The sequence below is a fragment of the Calonectris borealis genome, chromosome 8 (assembly GCF_964195595.1).
Source record: "Calonectris borealis chromosome 8, bCalBor7.hap1.2, whole genome shotgun sequence".
NCBI lineage: Eukaryota > Metazoa > Chordata > Aves > Procellariiformes > Procellariidae > Calonectris > Calonectris borealis.
In genome coordinates this window covers 2,573,090-2,599,143 of record NC_134319.1, presented here as the reverse complement: position 1 = coordinate 2,599,143, position 26,054 = coordinate 2,573,090, and the positions used below count along the sequence as shown (strand labels likewise).

Sequence of the window (26,054 nt, the reverse complement as noted above, 5' to 3'; positions counted from 1 at the left end):
TTTCTACACAGACAAGCTTGCGGGCTCCTGTTTCTGCTGTAGCAGAAGATGCTTTTGGAGCTCGTGTGGGGTCTGTGAGTGTTAATTTTGGCTTTGGCGTAAGCAAATGTGCGCACGGGATGCAGTTCCTGGTGGGATGGAGGGGGTGTCGTGCCCTGGGCACTTCATTTCCGTACAAAATGTGCCTTTTGCCTTTGTGTTAAGGGAGAGAACTATTTCTCTTTTCTGAATTTACCACCCGACTCTGGTAGGAAGATCTTTCCGAGCAGTGAAATGCCATTACGCTGCTAACTCAATATCCTGACCAAGCTAGTGGTGATCACCTTATCTGCACGGCGAAACCTGAACCTCCTTCATGCCGGGCTCCGACGAGCAACGACGGGCTCATCCCTTCAGACTCGGCGAGTGTCCTTGGTCCTTCTACCTCAGAATAGGTCATAGTCCTCTGCAGGCTGGCCAGTCTGCTTGAGGGAAAACCCAACTGCTCTTTTCTCAGGACTTTTATGTTCAAGACCAGCAAACCTGTGAAGACCGCTGTCTCTGAGCATGGTTCAGGGATGTGCAATGGCAGCAGAAGGTGATGCCCGGCCAGGTGGCTGATTTCCACAGGAGACGCGTGGGACGTGGGGCTCAGCCCTCCCTCTCCTGGTGCCCCGTCCCAGCGGCTCTTGCACAAGCCTGTCCCTTGGAAAGGTCTGCAGTAGCTCTGCAGGTCTCCATTTACAAGAGGGACTTAGCACAGAAATGTTTTATTCAGCAAAAAATGCAGGGGCAGGCTACCTTTTTTAATCAATTTTTTTTTGGCTGTTCTTGTGGGTTTCTGTATATATTGTCAGGTTTGTGTGTTAATGCATTAACCCTTTCTGCTCCTTTATACATCTTTATGCTTTGTAGGAGATGCTGCCTAGCAGAGGAGTCTTTAAATGTATTTATTTTGTTCTTCTGTGAACAGTTTGTGAAGACTGTATCATTCCTACTAACTGAGAAAGACTGTCTTTGTCAGCACCGAGGATGCTGCTCTCATCCAGTGACTAAAAGATACCCTGGCAAATTACTGCAGCTGGTATTATACCGAGTGCTGCTACGTTATAAGCTTCCTCAATAGCTTCACGATAGCTAAGTAATACTTGTCTCATGTTAAATCTTAAATACTAGCTTTGTGCTCTTGGTTGAGAAGCACCAGCTTGCATTTCTTCATTAGACATCCTTTCTGTTTCTCAGTTTTAGTGTACATAGTAAACTCGGAATTAATTGCTGCTGCTTCTTTTAGAAATATAGTGAAATTCTCATTCTCTCTTTGTTTCTTCCCCTCTCCCCCTTTCTTTTTCCTTAGGGTTGATTTCTAAAGATTCTAGGCTTTCCATTCTCTTGAAGGCTTTCTGTTGCTCTCCTACAGCATTTCCAACCATAAAAATTTGTCCAGTACCATTGGTCCTCTGATCTCTTTGTGCCGCTTCCCTTCTTCCAAGTTACCACCTTTCTGCCTTCCTTTCTTTTAAAAGTTGACCTGCAGAACTGAAAGTACCTTTTGAACATTACCTCCTCCTTCCACCCCGGCTCTCCCAGCACAGAGTAATAAGAAAGCAAAGTTTTGAAGAGACATCAAACACTGATATTCCTTACTTGGAAGCCAATGAGCTACTTTGATTTTTTTTTTTTTCTTTCTTTTATTTTTTTTAATCGTACTTGAAGTAGATACTTGCAAGTGGTGTGGCAAAAGAAATATTCCTGTGCCTTGAGAAGGCATCTTCTGTTCTGAAGCTGGCAGAGTATTACCTATCTTTTTACAAACACAATGCAGAGGAGAAGATACAGCCTCCAATTTTACCGGTCTAGCACATGGATCACGTGCATGTGGAGCATGACCACATCAGGGTGCATTAAGCACCCTCTGTGCATAGGGGAATGAATAGCATCACTTTAGCAATGGAGTCTCCAGTTTAAAGATATGTATTATACTATATATTATATTTATTGATAGCTCACTCTGGGTTTCAAAGAGTGAATGCCATTTAAATGGGTTTGGTAATCTGCAGAGTAAATCAGTAGGGGCTTTTTTAATGTAGGTTTTTTCATGTTTCTTAATAGTTTGAATACCTGTAGAATATTTCTTCTGGTAATGATGATTATGTGAGCAATATTTCAGGAGCATGTATCTAACAGCACTCATGGACATGCTATAGAACCAGAGAAGTGACAGCTGTAAGGTCTCTTTGTAAAATATATAATGAGCACTAGCAATGGCACCAGCCTGCTTTTACTATGACAAATCTCCCCCATTTCTGGGTGCCGAAGTAATTAATAATGACCAGCATGTTCATTTTACAAAGCAGCTGTCCCATGGCTCTACAGCAGGACAAATGTTCTCAGACGTTCCGGGTGCTCTGGGAAGGTCAACGCTTAGCGGATGCCATCTCGATTATGAGACTACCTGAGAGTGTGGCATGCATTTACATCGGCTGCTTAATTTGTTGCTTAATTTGCTGTGCTAGAGGATTTGGGTCTTCTGGCTGATCTGACATAATGAGGTAACAAACGTATAATTACAGAAATATAGTTAAAGTTGGCTCAGATCAAAACAGTTGAGGCCTAGTGAACAGAAAGCAATTTAAATAGTCAAGAGCTTAATTTATAGCTAATAAGCAGTTAAAATATCATTTTACTAGGTTTGTGTCTAACAACTCAATTCTGCAATAACACAAAACCACATTTACTCAAGTCTACATCCAATTTATTAGACTTAACCTTTCTGGGGGTGACCGACGCTATTAACGCAGCACTGCTATGATAAGGAAGGCCGCAACAAATCGGTTCTTGGTTAAGACAGTGGAATAGTTATTCTGTTATAATTGCAAAATGCAAACACTTGAGGTGTAAGGCCATATCACAGCCCACTAAAATAACACTTTAAATGGCTCTTGCTCTATGTTAGTCTTCTACTGACTTCATGACATTTCAAGCTGTGAAAAGAAAAGCTCGGCAAGGAGGTCAGCCCGGCTCCGCTTTAGCCTTAGCAATTTGCTGAGTCCTGTCCTAAGGCTGCAAACATACAAATATCCAAAAAGGTTCTCGTTCTCATTTTCAGCTGGAAAGTTTAATTCCTGAACTTTATTCTTTTCTTGCCAAAACCCAAACTTTTATCTTCTTCCACTCAAGCAAATCTAACGGGACTCTTAAGTGACTTAAAATCACTCTGATGACTTCTCCTATACCCTTAGAAACGGACAGTCGTAAGACAACCTTCAGTCAAACTGCAGTCAAACTGGCAGCTGTGACAGTTACGCTGAAGAGCTGTCGTTTATATTAGTGCCTTTTTCTTACCCCTGTGGAGGTGGTTGTTGATTTGGTCTTGGTTATGATCAGCAAATTAGCTGCGTGCTGAAGAGGTTTGGGTTGGGTTGAGAGGTGAGGGAGCTTGTATGGTGGTTGTCCATACTGTACTGATATTAAACAGTCAACCTACGTACAACGCTGAGAGTCGCTGATGGTTTCTGAGCCCAGCTGGCAAGAATGTGCTCTTTCATCTCTGGAAAATCATGACTTTAATATGTAAAACTGCTTTTGCCCTACGCTTGACGTGCGGCAGCGCACGTGAATATGTTCGGTCTGAAGAGAGCAGTGGGTTTGTTGGCTCTGTGGATTTGTTCCAAATAAGTGATGCTGGCTTTGGTTTTGTTGTACTTGAAGGTGCCTCATCACCAGACATGGAGTCCAGCTATGGGGGAGGCTTGCTAGATATGGTGAAAGGAGGAGCAGGGAGACTCTTCAGCAATTTGAAGGATAACCTGAAGGATACCCTGAAAGATACATCTTCAAAGGTCATGCAGTCTGTTGCCAGGTACAGTACAGCTGAAGCTGCCTAACGCAGGTAAAACTACTAGCTGCAAAGTGCCGGTCTGAGCTGCCGTCTTAACTAGCACAGCCAACTTCCAGCTAACCTAATGAAGGAAGGAGGTGAAAATCGCAAGTCACTTCTTTGATTCTGTCTCATAATTGGTATTTGGCCTCAAGGAAGCAGGAAAACCCAAGTAAAACATCTAAGCTTCATAGTAAGTGAGCGTCAACAGCCTGAAATCTGGAAAAGGCCCCCCCAGTGAGAGTGGAGCACTTGGTCTCCGATTCCTTCAATGACCCCTGTAGGGTCCTTCTACTCAGCCACCACTTGAATATTTTGTCACTGAAAATTGGCTCATGTTGTATGCCTTCCCTGTGCTGTGCAAGGAGACTATTCTTGCTGATGTAACTCTTCCCTTCTCTAAAGCCACCTTTTGAGTTGAAGAAAGAGCTGAGGTAGCTTTGCTTTGGTTACCTCTGCTGGGGTTGTCCCCGTGCTTGGCACTCTACCTGCCTCTGCGGGATAGGAGGCTACGATAAATTAAAGAAACTTAATGCATGCAAGACCTCAGAAGCTTTGAGGGATCTGCAAAGTGGCAAACTACTAGAGATTTCTCCTGAAAACTGGCACTGAAAATTAATGACAGAAGGGAAAAGGGACCTTTTTTGCAAGCTTCTGCATGCAGTTAATTGCGTATGTAGAAGGGAAGGCTGGGTCACTGTCTGCAGCAAGCTATTTGCACCTCTTCTTAAGGCACAACGACAAAAACGAATCAGTTTTAAGATCATTCTTTCCTTGTGTAATAAGCAGATCTTTGTGGGAAAACACTCTTCTGGTTCTTCTAATGTGCTGTCTTCTGTAAACATGTGCATAATGTCTGTCTCCTACTTTGTCTTCTTTTAGTTACACCAAGGGGGAGCTAGATATTTCATACATTACCTCAAGAATCATAGGTAAGTACTGCTTATCAGCTAAATAAAACTTGTTGTATCCCAGGGTTCAGAAGTCCATAAACATGTTATGGTGCACGCTCAGCCTGGCTCCTTCTTACGTTTCTAGTGATGTCTTTTCCGGCTGAAGGCGTTGAACTGGGATTCAGGAATCACATCGAAGATGTACGGACGTTTTTGGATTCCAGACATCCTGACCACTACACGGTCTTCAATTTGTCACCCAAGTATTATCGCAGTGCCAAGTTTCACAACCGGGTGAGTGTCTTCCGGGAGGTCAACGAGAGAAGGGGGGGAAACTTCTTGGGAAACGGGGCACCAGGTCCTGTTTCTGTCTATCCCAAGCGTGGCAGAATGTAAGAAGATGAAAAAGGAATTATTGATGTTTCTAAGCTGCTGTGGTGGTTTCTGGGTTTTAGTTGATGCCTGGGACCACGGGGATTGAAGAGCTGGAAAGCTGAGGGCATCATGCTTGTGTTAGGAGCCTGTGAGAGAAGTGGCATTGCCCTAAGCTGAGCCTGTGCTGCCCTTGGCTCCTACATTGCTGTTGGAAGCTGCTGCAGAGAAATAAGGAGTAAAACAAAAGCGCTTTGAAAGACAATAACAATAAAAGAAGGTAGATTATTTTCATGTTGAACAATCCTTCAGTTGTGCTTTGATCAAGCAGGAGCCCTTAGCAGACAAAGCACAGGACTGGAAACTGGATCTGAGGGGCATTTTGGCTCTTCCACTAGCGTGTGACTTTAAAAACCCACCTCCACTCTCTGCCCCAGTTTCCTTCTCTAAAACCAGAACAGCGTACGGGAACATTGCAAGGCTCTGGTTCATTAATGGCTTTTAGAGGCAATCTCTATGAAATACTGCTGTTGAAATACAAGATTTGATCTAATCTTTCAGAAAACTTTTTTTTTAATTTCATATTTTTTGTTGCTTTCAACAGTTGCCAGGCTTAACCCTCGGTCAGGGTAAGCGAATCTCATGCTGCATAAGCCTAATTTCATTTTAATTTGAGGTATAGCTGAATCTATCTTCAGCAATTGCTCTGATCACCAGAAATCACTCACTCACACTTGAAGCAAATTTCTCAGTGGTGATCAGTAACCAGCCATGACTTTAAATATAAGTAAATGAACGGGAAAGACTAAAAGATACCAAGGGCCCTGAATCTTCAGTCTCACTTGGTTCTGGTGCATCACTCTTGCTGTTGGTGGGAGGAGAAAGACAGATCTACTTTTGCAAGCCCAGCATTAAGCATCTGCTGGTATATTGCTTGACCTGGTCGTAACTCCTCCGACCCCTGTGCTTTATCTCCTACCCTACCCAACAGCTTAACAGATGACTTTGTATGTCACTCTCGAAGCACGAGTAGGTGCCTTGACACACACAGGAAGACAATGATGCGTCTTTTAATAAAATAGTGTACTTTCAGGTTATGGGCGAGGAAATACTGACTCCGAGTACTTTTCGGGCAAATGAAATGTGCACAACACAATACGTGAGATCAGATGAAACATGAAACAATTATAAATATGAGGTTGAACTTCATATATATTGGAAAAAAATACTAATGGGCTATCAAGGAGGTGAAATCACGTTATTTTCTGGATGAGGATGCCAGATGAGCTGAAGTTTTGAGACGCATACTTGTTCTTTGAAATGAAAGGCTTTTTACTTCCTATCTTCTTTAAAACTTTTTTTTCCTAAGATCAAAGTAGATCCCTTTACTGCGTAGTGGCAGGGGAGGGAGATGACAGTTAATGTCCTGCTGGGCCATTTTCCTGCCCACGAAGCCCCAAGTGCCCGGTCTAGTGAGGAGAAGAGGGGACCATGAACACTAAAACCTGCTAAAATCTGGTTGCGCTCTGTTCTCCTCCCTGCCTCGCCTCCCCAGCAGGAGGGGCTGCTCGAGGATGTGTGAGCAGTTTGAAAACATGTAACTCAAATATAGCGTTAAACAACAAAACCGAACTTCAAAGTCCCTGACGGGTCACGTTCTTGGCTGTTGCTGCCCTACTGCTAAAGTAAAACAAGCGCTGGCTGCTTATTTCCAAAGCTCTAAAGAACTCCTGTTACTTTTCCGTAACATTGTCTTTCATGAGTGGTGGTGCGGTTATGTTTGAAATAAATAAAATGTTACATAGCACATATTTAATTTCCTAATTGTGAACCAGCAGGCACATGTGTAATTATAGGCAAAGTAAATATATAATTATGGACTGTTGGGAAATGTATATTATTTACTTGATAAGTGATAATGGCTTTTCCAGATGCTTGACAGTGTGTTGTCATGAGGTCTGTTCAGCAAATCATCAGTGAAAGGGTCACTGGTCATTAATTTTAACAGCCACTTGGAATCTGAATGGTGTTTGAGTGGTCTAAACTGGATCTTGTGCCTCCAGAAGCCTGCTGCAAAAGTAGTTGGGGTTGGGAGGAGAAGACATTTGCTTGACATAAAATAATAAAAAAATTGGCGTGATAATATAAAATGATTGATAACATAAAATAATATACATCACTTATGGCATCAGTACTCTGCCTTTATTAAAGAATTGAATAAATGTTTATGATCGCTCTGTAACTCACGTTTTACGATGGTCCCATAGCTGCAGCAGTGCCTGCGCTGCCAGGTCCGTGGAACAGAAAGCGAACGCTGGCTGTTCCTGCGCGGGGGGTTGCTGCGTAGTGAGCCTTCGGGGGTTTTGTGCCCCTCGGCCCTTCCTGAAAACGCACAGAAAAGGAACAGGCAAGGGAAAATCAACGGTGTGCGACAGAAGGAATGAAACGAACTGCAGCTCTCGCGACAGGAGGAGACGGGGGATGAGGGTAATGCTGTAGAGAGGATAAACAGGGAATGGTCGTTCGCTGCCTGCCTCGAGCAGGGACTGACTTGGTAGCTTCTAAATGCAAACCTGCACTTGCTCACCCAGCGCACAGCTGAATGTCGGGATATTGCAGAGACCAAACACTTTCATGAGGCTAAAAAGCGATTAGACAAATATCTAATTAGATATTAGATAAGACAAAAGTCTCCCGAACGTGAAGCAGAGGTCGGCCAGCTCAGAAGGGCCGGTGCGCTGGGTCAGGCAGTGCCGCCTGCTCGCGCCGTCCCTGTATCCTCTGGGTGTCATGGGAGCCGCTCTTTGAGACAAAACACAGCCTGATAGGTCTCCGGTTTGAGTCGAGATTCCTGTTTTGCTGTAAGAGGTTGTGTAGGTGTATGTAAGAGAGAACCCTAAATACAAGTGTTATGAAACCTGGAGCACTTCCTTCCTCTGAGAGATGAAACGGTCAGGTATGGAAATCATATGGCTATTTAAGAACATCCAGGCAAACCATCTCCTTCCTGCCCCCTGTTCTCGTTAAGCAGGATCCAAATGTCAGCTGAGAGACAGAACCAATTCTTTGCCTGAGAACAAGCCCCATAACGTTTCTCCTTTAAATTTCTTCTCACCAAAAATGCCTTTTAAAAAAGATATTTCAATTAAAACCAGGTGAAACAGAGATGTCTGTAGAAGTCTATATGATGGGCTGTTTGAGACTGCAAGGACTGTTCTTGGGATAAGTGTTGTGATTGAGAACTAGTACATCAATGGATAGTAACTAGACATCCTTTAGGATTTGTGGTCTTTCGGCTCATTCATTTTTCTGGCTCATATCTTAACTATACTTATTCAAATATGATTTTTTTTTTTAAAACAGAAGTTTCCCTTTCATCAGCCTAATATCCGTCAAATAGGGCTTGAAAATCCTATGACACAAAATGTCTGAGAACCACAGATGCTCAGTGTCCTTTGGAAATCAGAGCCGTAGTTTTTAGGGACAAGTTGTACAACGGCTTTAGACATAGCAGAAATCAATGCGCTGCTGCGAGACTGGAATGTTATGAAGGACCACTCAAGATAATCTGACTTGGAATGTAAGTTTTTTAAAATGTATAGTGAGTGACAATACATCAGTTTTATATTATTTAATTGAGAATTATTTTTCGTTTGTCTCCTCATAATTCATGAAAGTCACGGAGCAGAATTATGCATGAGAAGAGATGGAGTAGGTTTCAGGTACATAACTCTAGGTGGTAAAAAAAGAAGTACGTTTCTTGGCAGAAAGCATTTATAAGAGCATGCATTGCTTAACGCTCTTACGAAGCTGCCTTTCGTTCACTGTGCGATTCCTGCAGGTATCTGAATGTAGCTGGCCGGTACGACAAGCGCCCAGTCTGCACAACCTCTACGCCGTCTGTAAGAACATGCACAACTGGCTACAGCAGAACCCCAAAAACGTGTGTGTCATCCACTGCATGGTAAGTACACCAGAAAGTAACCACGTTTTTTAGACCTATGTCCTGGTTAAACCACGACAACCTATGAGTCATAAGTCATACTGCACTTTGCACGTCTACAGTCTGTGTATGACGATTGTGACAATTTCTAAAAGAAAGAGAAATGTAATAAAATGGACCCCCGTAGAAAGGGACATCATCTGTCATGTGCAGCTACGTAGCTAAGCTGGAAGACCTGAACGAGAAGCGGGAATGCAAAGCAAGAGAGGTCACAATTGCTCTAGCAGTGAACTACTGGAGGTGGAAAGTAGCAAAAAGGTTTGAACTTCACCCGAGAACTGACCGTAAGGGTTGTCAGCCTGCTATGGCTTTGCATTTTTTTTAAGTAGTCACAGGACAAAATGCAGCCTGTAGACTAAAGGTTACTGATAGACGTCGGGGAGAAAACACATAGTTGGGAATTCTGCCGAATTGTGAAACTGAGATTGTTAGTGTCTCTTGCGGTCACCACCTGCCAGGCCTGGCTGAAGAATTCCAGTTGCCTTCTGCTCCTCTTTGTGCACCACAGCTGAAATGGCTGCTAAATCCCCCGTAAGGGCTGGTCAGTACTGGGCAACGTGTAGACAGGGTGCGTGAGAGCGGTGTGATTCTGTGTGACTAACTTGTAATTTACCCCATACAACCTTTAATATTGACAGCAATGCCCAAAAGGAGAGTTCTGGTTTGCTCCTGGAGCCTGAATTAAATCTGGGAGCCCGTCAGCCCTGATCGGCATAAACTGGAAGGAACGGGGGAAATGACTGATCCCAAACTGCATAGACCTTACACATGAGTCTGGCGTCTCTGCCTTGCGTAGCACAGCCAGCGGCTATGGGATGTAAATTCCATTCAAACAGAGATGAAGATGCACTTGATGCCTCCACTCCTGGAAATCTAGCTCAACAATCAAATTCCTTTACAGTCTTTTGAGCAATGAATATCTGAATAATGCTGTAAAGGACCGGGAGTTCTTGTTAACACTTTGTAAGGCGTCTGCAGGAGCCCACTTAGTTTATATGAACCTGAGAGATCTTTTCAGAGCAACTGGCAGGAGCTAAGCCTTAAAAAAGCAAATAGCCTGTTAACCTCGAGCATGTGCTCAGGCTCAGCAGGTTACTGGGGTCTGGGTCAGCTCTGGTATGGTAAATCCTACAGTGTGGCTGGAGTGCCTAAAAGGTGCCTGAAATAAGTAATTGCAAGGAGCCTGTATAACTTTTCCCTTGTGTTTCAGATTTTGAGGGTGATTGCCTGCCTGATGGGGCAGTAGGTTTCCCACTCCTTCCCTGTAAATGAGCCTTGACTTCTGGGATCTTCTGTCACTTACTGAGCAGGCTCTCGTGCCCATCGCTGCACCATGAACGTGCATCCAAAACTAAGCAGGATTTTAGTGGAAGCTGGTAGAAAGGCTTTTTCTTTTTGTTTGGCTCACCAGAGCTGGGGTATGGTCCCTATGGCTCATCACCTCATATGTTCCTGGGCACAGCAAGGACCTAGGGTACTGGGGATACTTTGATTCTCTCCTGCTCTTTCTGTATTTTTCTGTCTTTTCGTATCAGTCTGACTCAGCGAACACACTTCCCTTCATTATCACCCTCAATAAAATGTAGACTTGTTCAGGAGCAATATGTAGGTTAAGGGCTCTGGAGCTGTTTGGGTGAGGAAGCCTTGGGCTGGATTTTTTCTGTTTGTTTGTGAACTCTTCTAGGTTAAATTTCTATTAGACAACTGCCTGCAGCCGTGGGACGGGTGTACTCTGACCCCTGTGGTCAGTTCCAGGCCTATGTTTGAAATAATTATAATATTACAGCTTGGGAGCAGCCATGAAACACCAACGTTTGTAGACAAAATGTACTTCTGGGCTTTCAAAACGAGTCTAACCCATCCTCAGCTTTGACTGCTTACTGGATATTATCGTAGCTTTGATCCAGGCCAGTGCTGCTCACTGAAGTCCGAGGTATTAAACAAATGACACAGCACTGGAAATTCCTCCTCATCATGCAGTCTTAACCCTAGTCTTTCTGGAGCAATTATTTGATGTGATTTAAGGAAGAGTGGAGAGTGTTCTGCTGAAATGTAAAGGCTGTCTCTGACACTTACACATTCTTCTCCCCCTGCCCCTTTCCTTAACAGGATGGCCGTGCAGCCTCAGCCGTCCTGGTCAGTGCGATGTTCTGTTTCTGTCACCTCTTCTCTAATCCAGGCCCTGCTATGCAGTTGCTGAACACAAAGAGACCTGGAATTGTACTCTGGCCATCTCACAGGAGGTAGAGTATGCTGGCTAAACGCTATGCAAGTGAGCTATATTGCTCACACTAAAAACTGCCCGAGTACCTGTTGTGTGTGTTTTGGCAATGTGTTCCCAGCCCCTAGGCTGAGATAGGCATTCAGATTTCACTTTGTTCCCCAGAAATAAGTGGTAAAGTGGTGATCAGGCACTGGAACGGTTGTCCGGAGCGGCTGTGGGATCTCCGTCCTTGGAGATCCTTGGCTGGGTATCACCTCCAGCAGCATAATCCAGCTCTGAGATAGAGCTTTGAAGTTGGTCCTGCTCTGAGCAGAGAGCTGGACCAGATGATCTTCAGAGGTCTCTTCCAACCTGAATTATTCTATTATTTTATAAAATAATGCATGTGACCTGAAGGGCGTATATGCTGCATGCCCCGTCTCTCCACCCAGACCAACCTGAAGGTGCTGGCAGGAGGTGACAAACTGAAAACTCCAGAATTCCCGTTGCAGCATGAGCGATACTCATGCGTTAGCCATGGCACTTAGCTTTGACAGGGCTTAACTGATGTTTATGGCCACTTCCATTTTACCCACATTGATGTAACAGTAATGGAGGAACAAAATCAAATATTGCAATAGCTTTGCTCGATAGTTCAGGAAAGCTGACGAACCTGTAATTAATGGGGCCTGGGTGAATGCCTCTCCCTATGTCAGCTTCATCCTCACAGGAGTTTACACGCTAAAATTGTCTTTTTTACAATTTCCATTAAGCAGACTGCCTGTCAGAGCAAACCAAAGAGATAGTGTTATGTATGTAATAATAATGATCCTTTAGCACACGACTAACAAAGTAATTAATCTGCTATGTGCATGTGCAATACAAGGCAAACTTCTACTGGTAAACCAGAAAAACCATTGCTCAGCACCTTCTCTCCTAAAAGGTGAGGAAAAATAATCTTCAGCTCAGAGCTAAAGGCCAACTTCCTTCCTCTTGAGCGCCAGTTCTTGTAATTAAACAGAAATAGAAGCGTGGATTTTGTGCCAGCTGCGAGGATGCTGGAGTACATGGAAACTCCCGTCCTGGAACTGTGAAAGAATCACCCTTTCACTGGATTTCAAGGTAGACGTCAAGTACAGAATGAAAATTGGTCACCTGGGGTGGAGATTTCAGTAATGGCTTTCTCTGTCTGCAGATATATAGGATACATTTGTGACCTAATAGCAGACAAGCCCGTCATTCCTCACTGCAAACCACTTACTATCAAGTCAGTCACTCTCAGTCCAGTCCCCTGTTTCAACAAGCAGCGAAATGGGTGCCGGCCCTTCTGTGACATTCTCAGCGGAGAAACCAGAATCCTTACCACTTCCCAGGAGTATGAAAGAATGAAGTGAGTTGCTGTCATCTGCTACCATCCTTAGGAGCTTAATGCGAGGAGGCTTTCGTTTTGCTGTAATGCGTCTAATATCTGTGCTGCAGTCATTGCCAGACTGCCTGATCAATGAAGGAGTGCATATATTAATTTTAAGTTGGTGCCTAGTGTTGAAATAAACTGCCAGGGTGAGTCTGAAGTTGTCATGCGGTGGGATACCTTCACAGAGATAGTTCAGGGTTGTGTCTGTTTCCCCTGTGAAATGCTTCTGTCTCAACTAAGCCTAACATTAAGCAGAGCGCTGAATGCACCTTCTGTTTGCTTGGCCTGAACGAGACGATAGCTTTTATGTTAACATTGTTGATGGGTGGTAATGGCATTGCGGAAGGGAGCTTAACTGTGGATTTCCTTCTCTTCCCCTCAAAGAGAATACCGTGTGCAAGAAGGGAAAGTCCTAATTCCACTGGGAGCCACTGTCCATGGAGATGTTGTGGTTTCTGTTTACCATATGAGATCAACCATTGGGGGACGCCTTCAAGCAAAAGTAGGAGTTTGTTTAACTTCTCTTGCATGGTAGAGGCGATGTAGCTAACTAAGGGGTGGCTAAATATGGGGTCTAAGAATGTACATGGCTCTTGTGACGAAAGTTTCCTTACCTGACAGTAGACATAACACAAATTTGAGCAGTGCCAAGTGAAAACAAAGAACTGCCTATGGAGAAGTCCGTGATGCCTCTGGTATCTCTTTATGGAGATGGTGTCTACTGATAGGGTGTAGGATCCTTCCAGCTGATGTAGAAGACGGAAACCATCCATCAGTAACCAGCTCAGGGCAAATCACAACCAAAGCCTCTACCTACGCACTCTAAGAAGATGGAAGAAGATTTTCTTCTGCTCAAATTAGAATGACTTACTGAGCCATCGCTCCTGCATGGTGTCTGTTTTGCTTGCTCTAGAGCAGCCTTCACATTTTTTCGTCATTAGGGCAAAAAGGCAATTTGTGTGGATTGGTCAGTCATGGGGATAGGAAAGACCATTTAAGCCGCAGGCTGGTCAGCCAGCCACCCTCTTCAGAGCCAAAAAGCCTCGTAATACTAGCAGGACAAAGAAATGGGAGACAGTGGGAACTGGGGAGGGAGAATAGAGGGGTGCTGGAGCGAGTACACCCTGATGTCTCCTTCCCGTAACATAGGAGCAGTGCTGAAAATATGTATTGGTCCGTGCTATTCTAGGCTTTGAGACAGACTTTAAAATGCTGTTCTCTGGCTCGTGTAATTGCAGAAGAGGAGTTTGGAAATGCAGTCTGTTCAGATCAGAAAACCTGGATCTCCAAAAACTGAATCAGTAGTTGTCATACACTGAGTTGCTCCATTAACCTTTGTAGTCATGAGGGTTGTTTGGCTCACTCAGTGAAATAACCTGTTTAAATTGTAGTGACTTCAAGCACAAAAAGTGAGGGAAGAACCAAGTTTTGTCCCACCTGCTTTGAGTACCACCTCATTTGCTCCCTGCAGGTGGGCGCTGCATGGCGGGTCAGGCAGCTCCCGGACTCCCACAATTAGCTGAGTGTGGTGGCTGTGGTTCTCGAACAGTCACTTTACCCACCGATCCTTTAATCTGAGATGTTGATAATTTTCCTGATGATACGTTCGAAACCTTAGTATTCAAGTTGCAGGGTGACCAATGAACGTTTTTCTTTTCCTAGTTTGTTATTGGTGCCGTTTGCTGTATGGGTGACACTTTACTGAAGCCTCTACTGGTCTTATATTTTCCTGGGGTACAAACCTGTTTCTCCATTGTATTCAGTGCAAACAGATGCGGTTTCATCTAAGAGCTAAAATGTCAATGGGTTTGAGAAGGAAAAGCTCTGCTTTCTGTAGAACAAGCGGAATGAATTAGCTTACAGAGCAGTTATAATTAGTCTATGTAGTAACTGGTAGTAAGGTAGACTTAACTAACTGTCTGCATGTGCTATAAACACATATTTTAATTTAATGAATTTAAGCACTTGTTCAGTCTGGTGCTCTGTGTTTTTTCAGATGACCAACACACAAATATTCCAAATTCAGTTTCATACTGGATTCATAGCCCTGGGAACAACCACACTAAAATTCACCAAGTGAGTATTTTAAACTGAACATTAATCAAACCTGAAGCATAAAAGCCTTATGAAGGCTGAAGAAGAATATTCACAGATGAAATGTGAAAAGTCTGCGTGCATGCATATATTGAAAGACTTTATATAGCTTTGCAGAAATATCCTTTCCTTTTTAACTGAACAGCTCTTGTCCCCATTTAGGCCTGAACTGGATGCCTGTGACTCTCCAGACAAGTATCCTCAGCTTTTTCATGTCATACTGGAGATAGAAATACAATCCACTGATAGACAAACCGAATTAACTCCCCCATGGGAGAACTTCACGACAAAAGACATCAATCCAACCATTCTCTTCTCCTCTCATCAGGAGCATCAGGACACTCTTGCTTTGGCAGGTAAGAGCTGCGCAGGTTTGCTCACTTAATTCACATGCTTACCTACACGCTGAACTTTGTTTTGCTTGATTTTATTTATTTATTTGGTGCTCTGTGCTGCAGGTAGAGGTCCCACAGATTCACCCCAGGATAACATAAGAAATGTTGGACAGAGTGCATTCTTCTCATCTCTCAGCTGGCAAGGTATGCAGACTTGGTCTTCAAAGCAAAATCTGCTTCGAACAAGATAAACAACTTTTCCCCCCCGCCTCCCTGGAGCACAGAGCCAGGCTGAGGGATCTGATTGTAAGATGTCTTTCCCATTAGATCACAGTGTATTGCTGGTCACACCCTTATGTTGCAATGGAGTGGGAATTAATTTCCTACAACGTCCTCTTCAAACATTGCCTGCTTGCGCTGTATGTGACAGTTATTGACAGCGTTCTAGTGTAAAGCTTCGACCTAGGCCTCCTCGATGCTAAAACCAAATTTAAGCTCTTTTTTCCTAATGTTGCACTTTACATATAGTGCTATGAGAACGTAGCACTGGGAGTGTTTGTCTGAGAGGCTATTCAATAGTGTGAACACCTTGCAAATCTCGTGGCGCTGCCGCATGCAGCGTTGCCCCTCTGGCACCAGCACCATGCGAGGTAGGAGCCCAGCGTAAGAGATCCTTGTGGGCACGGCGAGGAGGGTGGTTTATGTCCCTACTCCTTTTCAATGAGCCTTGTTTTGCCTGGATTTTGAGGCGTGGCTGGAGATCATCCTGGATGCCTGGTCCTGACCCAGAAACCTGTTCAGTTTGCAGCTGTAGACCTTACACTTGCTGGCTCTTCAGGCTTGAGGAGAGTCAATTAACCTCTGTCTGTGTTTCCTGATCAATAAAGCACATCAAAGCTCCTTACAGTAGAGACCAGCAAAGACTTCAAGTTAATCTTTGCCAAGGACTCTTATTTTAAATTCCAGCAAAATGCTGCTGTGGTTTTCTCAGTAGCCTTTTTTTCTGCATGTAAGCTGATTTTTATGGGACCTTTGTGATGACAAAACTAACAGCTACCTAATTTTATTTTTAATCATCATTTAGATCAGAAATCTGACAAAAGTAGCTCTCACCCCACCTCAGAGGATCGAGCAGCGTTGGTGCATGAGGAAAGCGAACAGTCAGATGACGAACTCTTGTCCCTTTCCAGTCAGCACAGTAATGCCAGCGGTGACAAGCCTCACGGGACACCAAAACACAGCAAAAAGCAGCAAGAGCCTCCGGCACCACCTCCGCCTGAAGACGTGGACCTGCTGGGCCTGGATGGCAGCCCTATGAGCAAGAGTTTTCCCTCGCAGCCCGCTGCTGCCCCCTCTAACTCAGACTTGCTGAATGATTTGTTTGGGGTTGGCGGGCCAAGTTCTCAGAGTCAAAGTGGACAGCCCGCTGCTGAGGAGGTCTTCCATGTGGGGGGACCTGGATCTGTGCAGTCAACTCCTCGGCGTTCTGCAGCTTCGGCATCCCCATCCCCGTCCCCAAGGGTAGGAGAAGGTAATAGTGGCTATGCCTAGTGCGTGACTTGGTGGGGCACATGCTTTGAGAAACCCACCTGGGTGATCTGCTTTGGGCTGTTGGATTCCTCTTGGGTACACTCATTTCAAGAAAATTAAGAGCTAAGAGGGATCCCAAGAGGCCAGCCAGCTCCCCTACTCTGAGACAGGATTTGGTGCATCTTCACAGTCAAGAACACAAACCAGATTATCTAGCTTGTTCCCTAAAGTCTCTACTGGAGCTCACCCCAGTGTTTGGCTGGCTCCTTACGCTGACAGCCGCTGGAGATCATCAGTTTTGCTCTTACTATGTGTCCAATAACGCATATGAGGAGAACAAGTATTAATTTAAAAAAAAAAAGCCTCTTAGGTTTTTGGATAGGCCCATAGCAGTTTGAATTGAACTTCTTTTTTAACTTTAGGAGGTTTGGAGCTATGATGCTGGTCCTGGACTATGAAATACGGCTACACAGCTCTGCTGTCTCTGGCCTTTCCACTGATGAAGATAGGCAACACGAGAAGATCTTTTGTTTCTTCAAAGCCAGACTGAGATCAGGCTGGCAGAAGGAGTGGTTGAACAGATATTAGAAAGAGGGGTCTTTTGGAGGGTTAAGTGAACAGAGGAGAGCAAGTGATAATTATTTGTAAGTGAACAGGCGAAGAGCCCAATCCAAGTCCCTCGGATTCACTGAGGGCCTCTGGAATAGATGGTCAGGTTTGCCAAAGGCAAAACGCGAACAAGTGGCCCGATCTGACAGCAGGTCTCTGCGCCGCACGGAGCTGCGCGGCCTCCGCCTGTTTGGTTTGGCCTAATCCTTTATGTTACGGTTTAAGAGCTGACGTTGTCAACGTGTACCTGATTCAAAGAGCACAGTATGCCCACTTAACTTTTTCTCAGCAACTAATAACTTAACGCATTTGCAACACCTGCCAGCTTTCTTGTACAGAAATGGTATTTTTTCATTTTATTAAGGGGGCAAAGGCTTGGGTGATGCTGGGGCTCACACCAGTAGCACCTACCACAGGACGGCCATGCAGCCAATTTCTGAAGACTCTTCTTGAGTCCTCCTTTCTCAGCTAGAATAAAAAAACTCTGCGGGCTTGGGGAGGTTTGTCTGCTAGTACGCTTAAACTCCAGATTTGCCTTTGGTGTTTTTCGAAGCGAAAGGGACAGAAGCAGTTATAATCTCCTTGTACCGAGACTTGCAAAGGGAGGGAAGATGAGTCTGAGGACTGGAAGCAGGAGAGGGGAGAAGAATACAAGTTTCAGTGCAAGAAATTAGGCCACTTGTATGTGGAGAAGGTTCATCTCGCTGCGGCTGGTGTATGCTCAGTCTGAGAGCTGCTGCCGGGGGGTGGGAAGGTTGTACAGACATGCACCTCAGGGCAGAGGTGCAGCAGCAGCGTCAGGAAAAGATTTCTGGATATTGTTGTCGAGCAGCGTAATAACAGGAGTTGTACGGTGCTGCTCTGCAGAGGCCAGGTTAGTGCTGGAAAGGGAGACGAAAGGTATCACACAGCTGAATTGTCCCAGGCCAGGAAAACAAGAATAAGAGCTTGGGAGATAAGCAAAAACTAGTAATTTATTAAGTATCCTAAGCAATGAGTAACATAAATAATGAGTGGCATCCTTAACACAATGTATAGTGTTTCAGGATTGTATCTTTCTTACAGTAGTATATATTGCGTCTCTGTTCAAGATGCTCTTTACCTTAAAATTGTTGGCAAGTAAGAATTTGAGTGACTTCACAGGGGTTTCTTTTGTTGGTTGGGTTTGTTGGTTTTTTTACACGAAAGACAGTAAGCTAAACAAATTGATCGAAAATGGAGTTTGAGAATGAACTGGATTTTTGTAACAAGTGATGCTATGTAGGAAAGATACCAGTTATTTTCTAAAGCTGTTTCTAAAAGATGCTCCTTTTGCCCTTCACATGTATAACCTTTGACAGCCTAAAATCTCCTTGGACTGCGTTCAGCTCTTGAGAGGAAGCAGGAATTGCACCAGGGCGCTAACTCCAAGCTCCAGGCTGTCCCTCACCATCCATTTATGTATTGGTAGTACGTGCAAGTTGAAACTTCATCTGAAGTGTCTAGTATCTAAATACTCGCTGCGACTGCCCCTAAATTCAGCCCCTCTCTTTGGAAAAGACAGATGGGATCAACAAACGTGTTGCCATGACCAAGTCATGTGGCTCTCTCTGTCCCCTAGCATTTGGCTAGGGTACTGATATTTTCCCCTTGCCCTCTCGCAGTTGCATGCTCTCTCCTATTTGGTATCTGCAGGCATTAGGTTTTCTTCTCCACGCGTCGGTGTCTTTTCCCTGAAGCATGTTCACTGTACAAGTTAATGATTTAGTTTTCTCAAATATGTTTTTACAGCGACTGCCTTTGATCCATTTGGAAGTAGCCCTAAGCAAACTGGTCCAGACCTCCTGGGTTCTTTTCTTGGTTCATCAACTGTCCCTGGTGATCCTTTCCTTCAAGCAACAAGAAGTCCTTCACCAACTGTGCACAGCGATCCCTTTCACATGGGTAAGAAAGTGAGGCTCTTCTAGTGTATTTAAGTAAACATGAAATGCTGCTTTTAAATAGTGATGGAGCTATTAAGTATAAACTGATGCTTACCATAAAATGACTCTAAACCACAGAAACCCCACGAAACAGGAAGGAGCTTTTTATCTCTAGACTTAAAGCATATTCATAATTTGAAGTGTGGTAGAATGAGACTTGTTTTGCTCAAGTCTTATATTTAATTAATAAGCTATTTGTATACATGAAAAAAGAGACCACGAAGAATGTCTGCCTGCATATTCCTGTGGTTATGAGGTCTCGTTTGAAGCAAACTACCATTAATTGAGCTAAATAGAGCATGGCGTATTAAGCCTGCTAGAGAAAACACACGTCCTTTGGTGATTTTAGTTACAGGCATCTGCTTTCTTTAGATCTGATAGTCATCCTGGCCAAATTCACAGTTGAATTTGACTCTTATTTGAAGAGAAGGATTTTTTTTTTCTTTATTGGACTTTTTTCTTCTCTTGCTTTGTTTGAAATGTCCCTTAGTTGTCCCCTTCTCCCCTTGTGCCAAAACTTAATGTTGTAACCTTCTCTGAAACACATTCAGATACAAATTAGTTTGTGTCTGATCATCTAACACATGTCCCTTGGGTGCAACCGTCTCGCTGGAAAGCCAAAATGACAAAGGAGGGAACTAGTGTGCTGCTGGCACTGCGCGCATCCTTGCTTTGCCAAACTCGGGTATTGGATATTAACTCTGTGAATAAGACGGTTGGGTCGCACTTGGAGCTGGCTGCACTAATGAGAGGAATTTAAATGTATCCCAGCATGATGAGGTATTAAATTACAGTGCTAGTGTCTACGGATAATGAACGGCTGGCAGGGTGAACTGCATAGATGTACAGGGTTAAAGGAAGGACTGTGTGTGTTCTTTCTGGTTGACATCTGTGTGGGCTGTTTCGCTGTATTTGTTTTCCCCATCCTTGCCCTTTGCATGTAGAATATTTCCTTGGGTTGAGATGTATTCAGAAACACTAAACCCCATGTGTTATTCTGGTAGTAAGGCTTTTATAAATAAGTATATAAAGCCTCTGACCAAAGCCATCATAAAATGAACACTGTAAATCTGCATCCTTCGCCACTTACCTCTGTATAGTATGAGATCAGAAATAAACGTTAAATTTGTAATGCCCATCATGGGGGAGAAGTTCACTTCTAATTAGCAAATGGTAGGTAGACACAATACTATCTCTCCTGCTGCTTGTTCCCTACTCTTCCTAGACAATGGATTATGTTGGTTTTGCTCTATTAGTTGGAGATATTTATATGTAATCATTCTGCTTAGCTTCTAGCACACCAACGGTTTCCATACAACCAGATGTTTCCGGTGGTTGGGACTGGCCCAACAAACCAGGTATGTATCATAAAAATTCAGGACACTTAACAAAAAAATCCTTAAGGAGCCCTGAGAGAGGAGAGGCAGATGGAAGATGCTACCAGTGAGTGCAGAGAACAGGTTCTCTCTTTCTGCTGCTTAGCACTTTCACTAATGCAACAAAACTTCAATCAGGGTTTTAGTTAGTCTCATCTCAATGACAGCAGGTATGCTGCCTGTTGTCCTGTCTCCCAGTCACCCAAGCGAGGATCTGGCTAGAGACTACCAAAGTCCTTCTGTTCAAAAATCTGGGTTCTCTTCCTCAAGAAGCCAGGGCCTGAAACAGGACAGGTGCTCGGTGAGGATGTGCATAGTTGTGTTTCATTCCAGTGTAGAGCCAAGAGAAGGACCTGGGAAGTGCTATGTGTTCCTGGGATGCCACTAAATAATAACATGATTCTTTCTAATCTTGGGAGAGTATGTATGTCCTACCAAAAATTGCTTCCTGAAGGCTTCTAGTTCTTAAAATACATCCATTTGTCGTAATTACTCTGTCACTACAGACAGTCTAGGGAACATTCCTGTTGCTGAGCCTAATTGTGAGTGGGTGTGCAACTAGTCTGGGCCAACGCTGAGTTGAGGCTGCTTAGGAACCTGACAATAGTACACTTAATTTTAACAGCAGTCTTCTAACACGTGACTGAGCACTGGGTAAGAGCTGCACTCATGTAAAATAGGGATAAAAACTGAGGTCTTTTTTCTTTTTTTTTTTTTCTTTTCTTTTTTTTTTTCCCTCTAAGGTGGCCTAGGTGTGGGAAGTAAGTCAGCTGCCACCAGTCCTACAGGATCCCTCCATAGCACTCCCACTCACCAGCCTAAACCCCAAACGCTGGATCCATTTGCTGATTTGGGGACTCTTGGAGCAAGTTTAGCAGGTTTGCATCCCTTATTTAAAAAACGAAACCAAACCAACAAACGACTACCAGCTTGCTCTGTTTTAGAGGAATGGGATGAACAGCCTGGTACGGGAGGGAGAGCTCTATAGGTCCTCTCAGCCTGCCTGCAGGCCAGTACTGCTTGCAAGTTTTTCCTCCTGCCTGATTCTGTGTAAGTTCTCACAAATCTGTGTTTTTGCTGATCCTCTGTCAAAAAAACTGCTAGCAACTTGTTGGGACCTTGGTAGGCTATATGGATGGCAAAGCGTAACCTCTATCTCATAAGTCTAGCCAGGCTCTGGCGAAGGATGCTCTGTGTTTAACTCTGACTGGAGAACTGTTGCTACAGACCTTGGAGCAGTGCCTGGGAGGAGACTTTGGCTCTCCAAAGCTTCTGAGGTCCTTGAGGAATTGTTTCCTTCTGGACTTGACTCATTTTTGTCCTTCGTGAGGAAACCCGTGGAACCTCGCTAATCTGCTTCTAATTTGCAGTACTACCTAAAGGTGGAGTCTGAAGCCATTTTCATTTGCACCTGGCTACAAAGGACTCTTTGCTTGATGGCTTAGACAAGCATTTTTTCCTAGTTTTATCTCAGAAAATGATCAGCAAACCCTCAATCCCGGTGTTAAAAAGGCAGTTCTGACAAATTATTTAAGTTTTCCTTAAACCCCAGCATGTCTGCCTTCTCTGACTCTGGTAAATAGATTTTTCTTCCCTTTGTCACTGCCCTCAGCTCTTTGCAAGCCATTGTGGTTTTATCTGATGTTTGTTTTCTCCTTTGCGTCAGTACCAGCATGGTTCTGGAATTAGGTTTCCCAGTTCCCTCTGCTGGATCACTAGCTGCTCTGCAGGAGCAAAATAAAAAGTATGCCAAAACCCATGTCAGAGCCATCGAGGTGCTTTTAAAACATGTATTCTGTAGCAAAGTTATGGAGTTTAAAAACAAATGACTTGGCACCCACAGGATATTTAACCACATTTTTGTTGTTCATTACTAAGTCAAAAGCACTTGATCCAGTTTCCATGACATGTTTCAGAGCTCAAAGTTGAGTGTGGACGTTAGTCTCAAATAATAAAACATTAACACTGCGTACCTCCCACCACAAACTAAGCCAGAGGACCATCCCCTAAAGTAATAAGGTGCTGAAACACAACTCTGCGGGATAGTGTTACATCAGCACAGCATAAGGAGATACTATTTCAACGTATGTCGACTTAATGTTGCCATCATAACACCCAGCAGCTGTGGTTCCCAGTTGGCTGCACGTAGCTTTTCCTGCATTTCCCCAACAAGCCGCTACTTCTTCAAAGGCGGGTGCTGCCTTTTAAGCAGCTAACAGGGCAATGACAGGGAAGTTGAAAGGTTTTGCTTGATGTTGCAAAAATAAGTTTGTGGCAGAGCGGAAAATAGAAGCCAGCTGCCTGGGGGATTTTGTTTAGGTTCCCTTTTCGGAAGGCAAGTCAGTATCCTGTTTGCTAATGCCCACTGTCACTCCTTTCCCTATACCCTGCAGGTGGCCCTTCGTTTGCCAGTAAACCGACCACGCCAACAGGCATGGGTGGAGGATTCCCCCCCTCGCCGCAGAAACCCTCTCCCCAGCCCATGGGCGGCAGTGGTTGGCAGCAAGGAGCTGGCTATGGCTGGCAGCAGGCACAACCCAAAGGCCAGCCAAGCATGCCTCATGCCTCTCCCCAGAACAAGCCCAATTACAACGTGAGTTTCTCAGCAATGCCGGGAGCACAAAACGAACGTGGAAAAGGACCGGCTAACGTTGGTAAGCTTTTCAGAGTTCAGCATCCAAAAGGTTGGCTCCTTCTAATATTGCTTTAATGCTCAAACACCTTAACAGGTTAGGGTCTAAGCAAGTAAGTCATGCTGATCATTTGATGATATATAAAGTTCAACACTAGTTGTCCTGTCCTAGGCTCTAAAGCATGCTAGTATTTAGGAAATCCTGGATTCCAAATGGGCTTTAATAGCAGTAATTCAAAAGTAGCATTAGCCTACACCTCTTCTGTGAGAACCTGTGTGCACACTCATTAGCACTGGGAGATTGCTATAGTGATAAGTGTGGGGGTGGCTTGGGTAGAAAAGCATTGTTAAATAAACCTGTATTGTGATAACAACTTCAAATCTTTTTGTTTTTCAAGATTCAAAACCAAAAGTGTCTGCAGATTTCGAAGATCTATTATCTGGTCAAGGTTTTAATGCTCACAAGGACAAGAAGGGCCCCAAAACAATAGCCGAGATGAGAAAAGAAGAAATGGCGAAGGAGATGGACCCTGAGAAACTAAAAGTAAGCAATATTCTTGTTTACGCTCCTATAGTCATTCAACACGTCTTTCGTTCTCATCATGCTGGAGGTTGCTTGAAACACTGCCCCTGAAAGGTGGAGAGGGCAGTAAGCCACCAGCCTTCCTGCATGTGAGAGGCAGCTGAGCAAATCCTTCAGATCATTTAGTGCCAGAAGCCTCCCTCCTGTTTTAGCACTTATTCTAGTGCGCATCCTCCACAGCGTTGCTGGATCCCAAGGACCACGTGCTCTCTCTCATGCTTGCTTTCCATAAAGTAGGTGTCTAACCTTGATAGCATCATAAACTGCTGTTTTGCTGCATCCCAGACAGCAGTAGGCTAGCGTGACCAGAAAGCCAAAGTCATAAACTGCAGGTGTTGGAGAATATCTGGAAGAATCTCCACTATCTCATCAGAATGAGAGATACTACTTAGAAAAAGTGGTAAGTTCGTAAAAACTCTGTTCTGAAATAGCTTCTTACAAAATAAACCGGGTAAAAGAGCAGTGACCATCTCTGCCAGTCCTTCTGCCAAACCCAGGTTTTGGTGAAATGAGAGATGTTCTCCCCATGATGAGATTGCCTTGGGGCAGAAAGTGAGAACTTCCTGCTGTTTGTTCATATAATAAATTCTCATGCCTTCCCTGGAGATGTGAACATCCATTGGAATAGATTTAAAACTCCAAGGTTACCTAAACCAGGCTGTGGCAAACAGTGGCTTGCTCAGTGTTACTGTCAGGGCTGCTGGTCTTCCACATCACTCCAGCCCTGATTAGCAGGCACAGCTAATTGAACTAATCCTGTGACTCATTAATCTTGCCTGCTTTGGAATTCTTTCATCTCTCCTCAATAAATTGCCAAACTACAGATCTGTTATGAAGAGAAGGAAATTCAGTCTGTCCCACTCTACATTTGAAATACGAAACCATGAATTATAATTACGGAAGGATACAGAACTGAGAGGAAAAGCCCAAGCAAAAGCCAAGCAAACTTCTAGAAAACAGAATGAGTGAATTTTTTTTTAATTTTTTTTTTTTTTTAGCCTTGTGGAAAGGTTTTAACCTTTGGAAAGTGTGTGCCAGCAACCATGCTGAACATGAACGTCAGCCACTTGTAACCAAGCCGGACAGCTGCCAGGCCATCGAGTGGGCAGTGGTTTTCCCAATTCATAAGCTATACGACTTCAGCGATTCATGTGGTACTACTTAATGCGTGCAACATTTTCCCCCCAGCAAGCTGCCGAATCACTGAAGCACCCAGCTGATTCTCCCTTCCCAATACAATTCTCTTTGCTCTGATGCATTTTATTTCATTGAGTCACTTCAGTTCAGCCTGGAATTGTTAAATCTATTTATGCTTTGGTTTTCACATTTACTTCCCTTTCTTCCTCCCCTTCTCCAGCCCTAGGCTAAGATGGCAACCACTAAGGGGGACTACATCATCTAGGAAAGTGGACTACCTATTGCTTTATTTGACTGATGGATTGCAGGTAGCAAATAGGCACGTGGAGAGAATTGAGACTTCTGACTTTAGAGCTTAAAAGGATTTGTACTGAAGCCAACCTTCAACACGAGTCTTTAGAAGACTTAACTCTAGACATGCACAAAAGATACACATCCACAGCAGACTTCTAGTCGAGCTTACTTTAGGTATGCAATTAGGCTTGCTAAAGAGCCACACAGTTAAACATTTCATTTATCTTTTGACTATTCCATCTAATGACTCTTCATAAGCATTACCAACTCAGTATTTTTAGCAGGGATGTTGCTCAAGGTGTGTCTTAACTTTCAAGCAGTGATATAAAAATTAATGACAAAGTAGAGACTGACAAATATCTTCCAAAGTTTTTCTAAAGCTTGCAAAGAAATGTGAGATGCTCCTTGGAATCATTGCTATTCAAATGAAGAAACTTTTTCCTACTGGAATATCTAATGTAAGGCATAAGTTGAGACTCGCATTCTTCTCTCCAGGTCCTGGAATGGATTGAAGGGAAGGAGAGAAATATAAGAGCCCTGCTGTCTACAATGCATACAGTCTTATGGGCAGGGGAGACCAAGTGGAAACCTGTTAGTATGGCAGATCTGGTAACGCCAGAGCAAGTGAAGAAGGTCTACCGGCGGGCAGTGCTTGTCGTTCATCCTGACAAGGTAAGGTCTTCCTAGTTTCACGTTGTTCAGAAATTGTTGTTCTCTTAATTATAAAGTTGAATGTGACTGCTTAATTTATTGGTGCAAACA

At 44.0% G+C, this 26,054-nt stretch overlaps 1 protein-coding gene across 9 annotated transcripts in view; it reads left to right on the top strand.

Annotated features, from left to right (window-relative positions):
• Positions 1-26,054, top strand: part of DNAJC6 (DnaJ heat shock protein family (Hsp40) member C6) — a 53,273-nt gene that overhangs the window by 24,161 nt on the left and 3,058 nt on the right. For 4 of the 9 annotated variants that reach the window (XM_075155581.1, XM_075155582.1, XM_075155575.1 and 1 more), the window contains 17 exons: positions 3,688-3,838; positions 4,739-4,788; positions 4,895-5,043; positions 8,963-9,085; positions 11,234-11,367; positions 12,523-12,717; positions 13,126-13,243; positions 14,738-14,817; positions 14,998-15,191; positions 15,294-15,374; positions 16,255-16,701; positions 19,080-19,232; positions 20,560-20,628; positions 21,390-21,524; positions 23,040-23,300; positions 23,677-23,822; positions 25,788-25,964. In XM_075155581.1, the coding sequence (XP_075011682.1) occupies positions 3,688-3,838; positions 4,739-4,788; positions 4,895-5,043; positions 8,963-9,085; positions 11,234-11,367; positions 12,523-12,717; positions 13,126-13,243; positions 14,738-14,817; positions 14,998-15,191; positions 15,294-15,374; positions 16,255-16,701; positions 19,080-19,232; positions 20,560-20,628; positions 21,390-21,524; positions 23,040-23,300; positions 23,677-23,822; positions 25,788-25,964 (2,663 nt within the window). The other 5 variants (XR_012674428.1, XM_075155577.1, XM_075155576.1 and 2 more) reach the window with 5 other exon arrangements.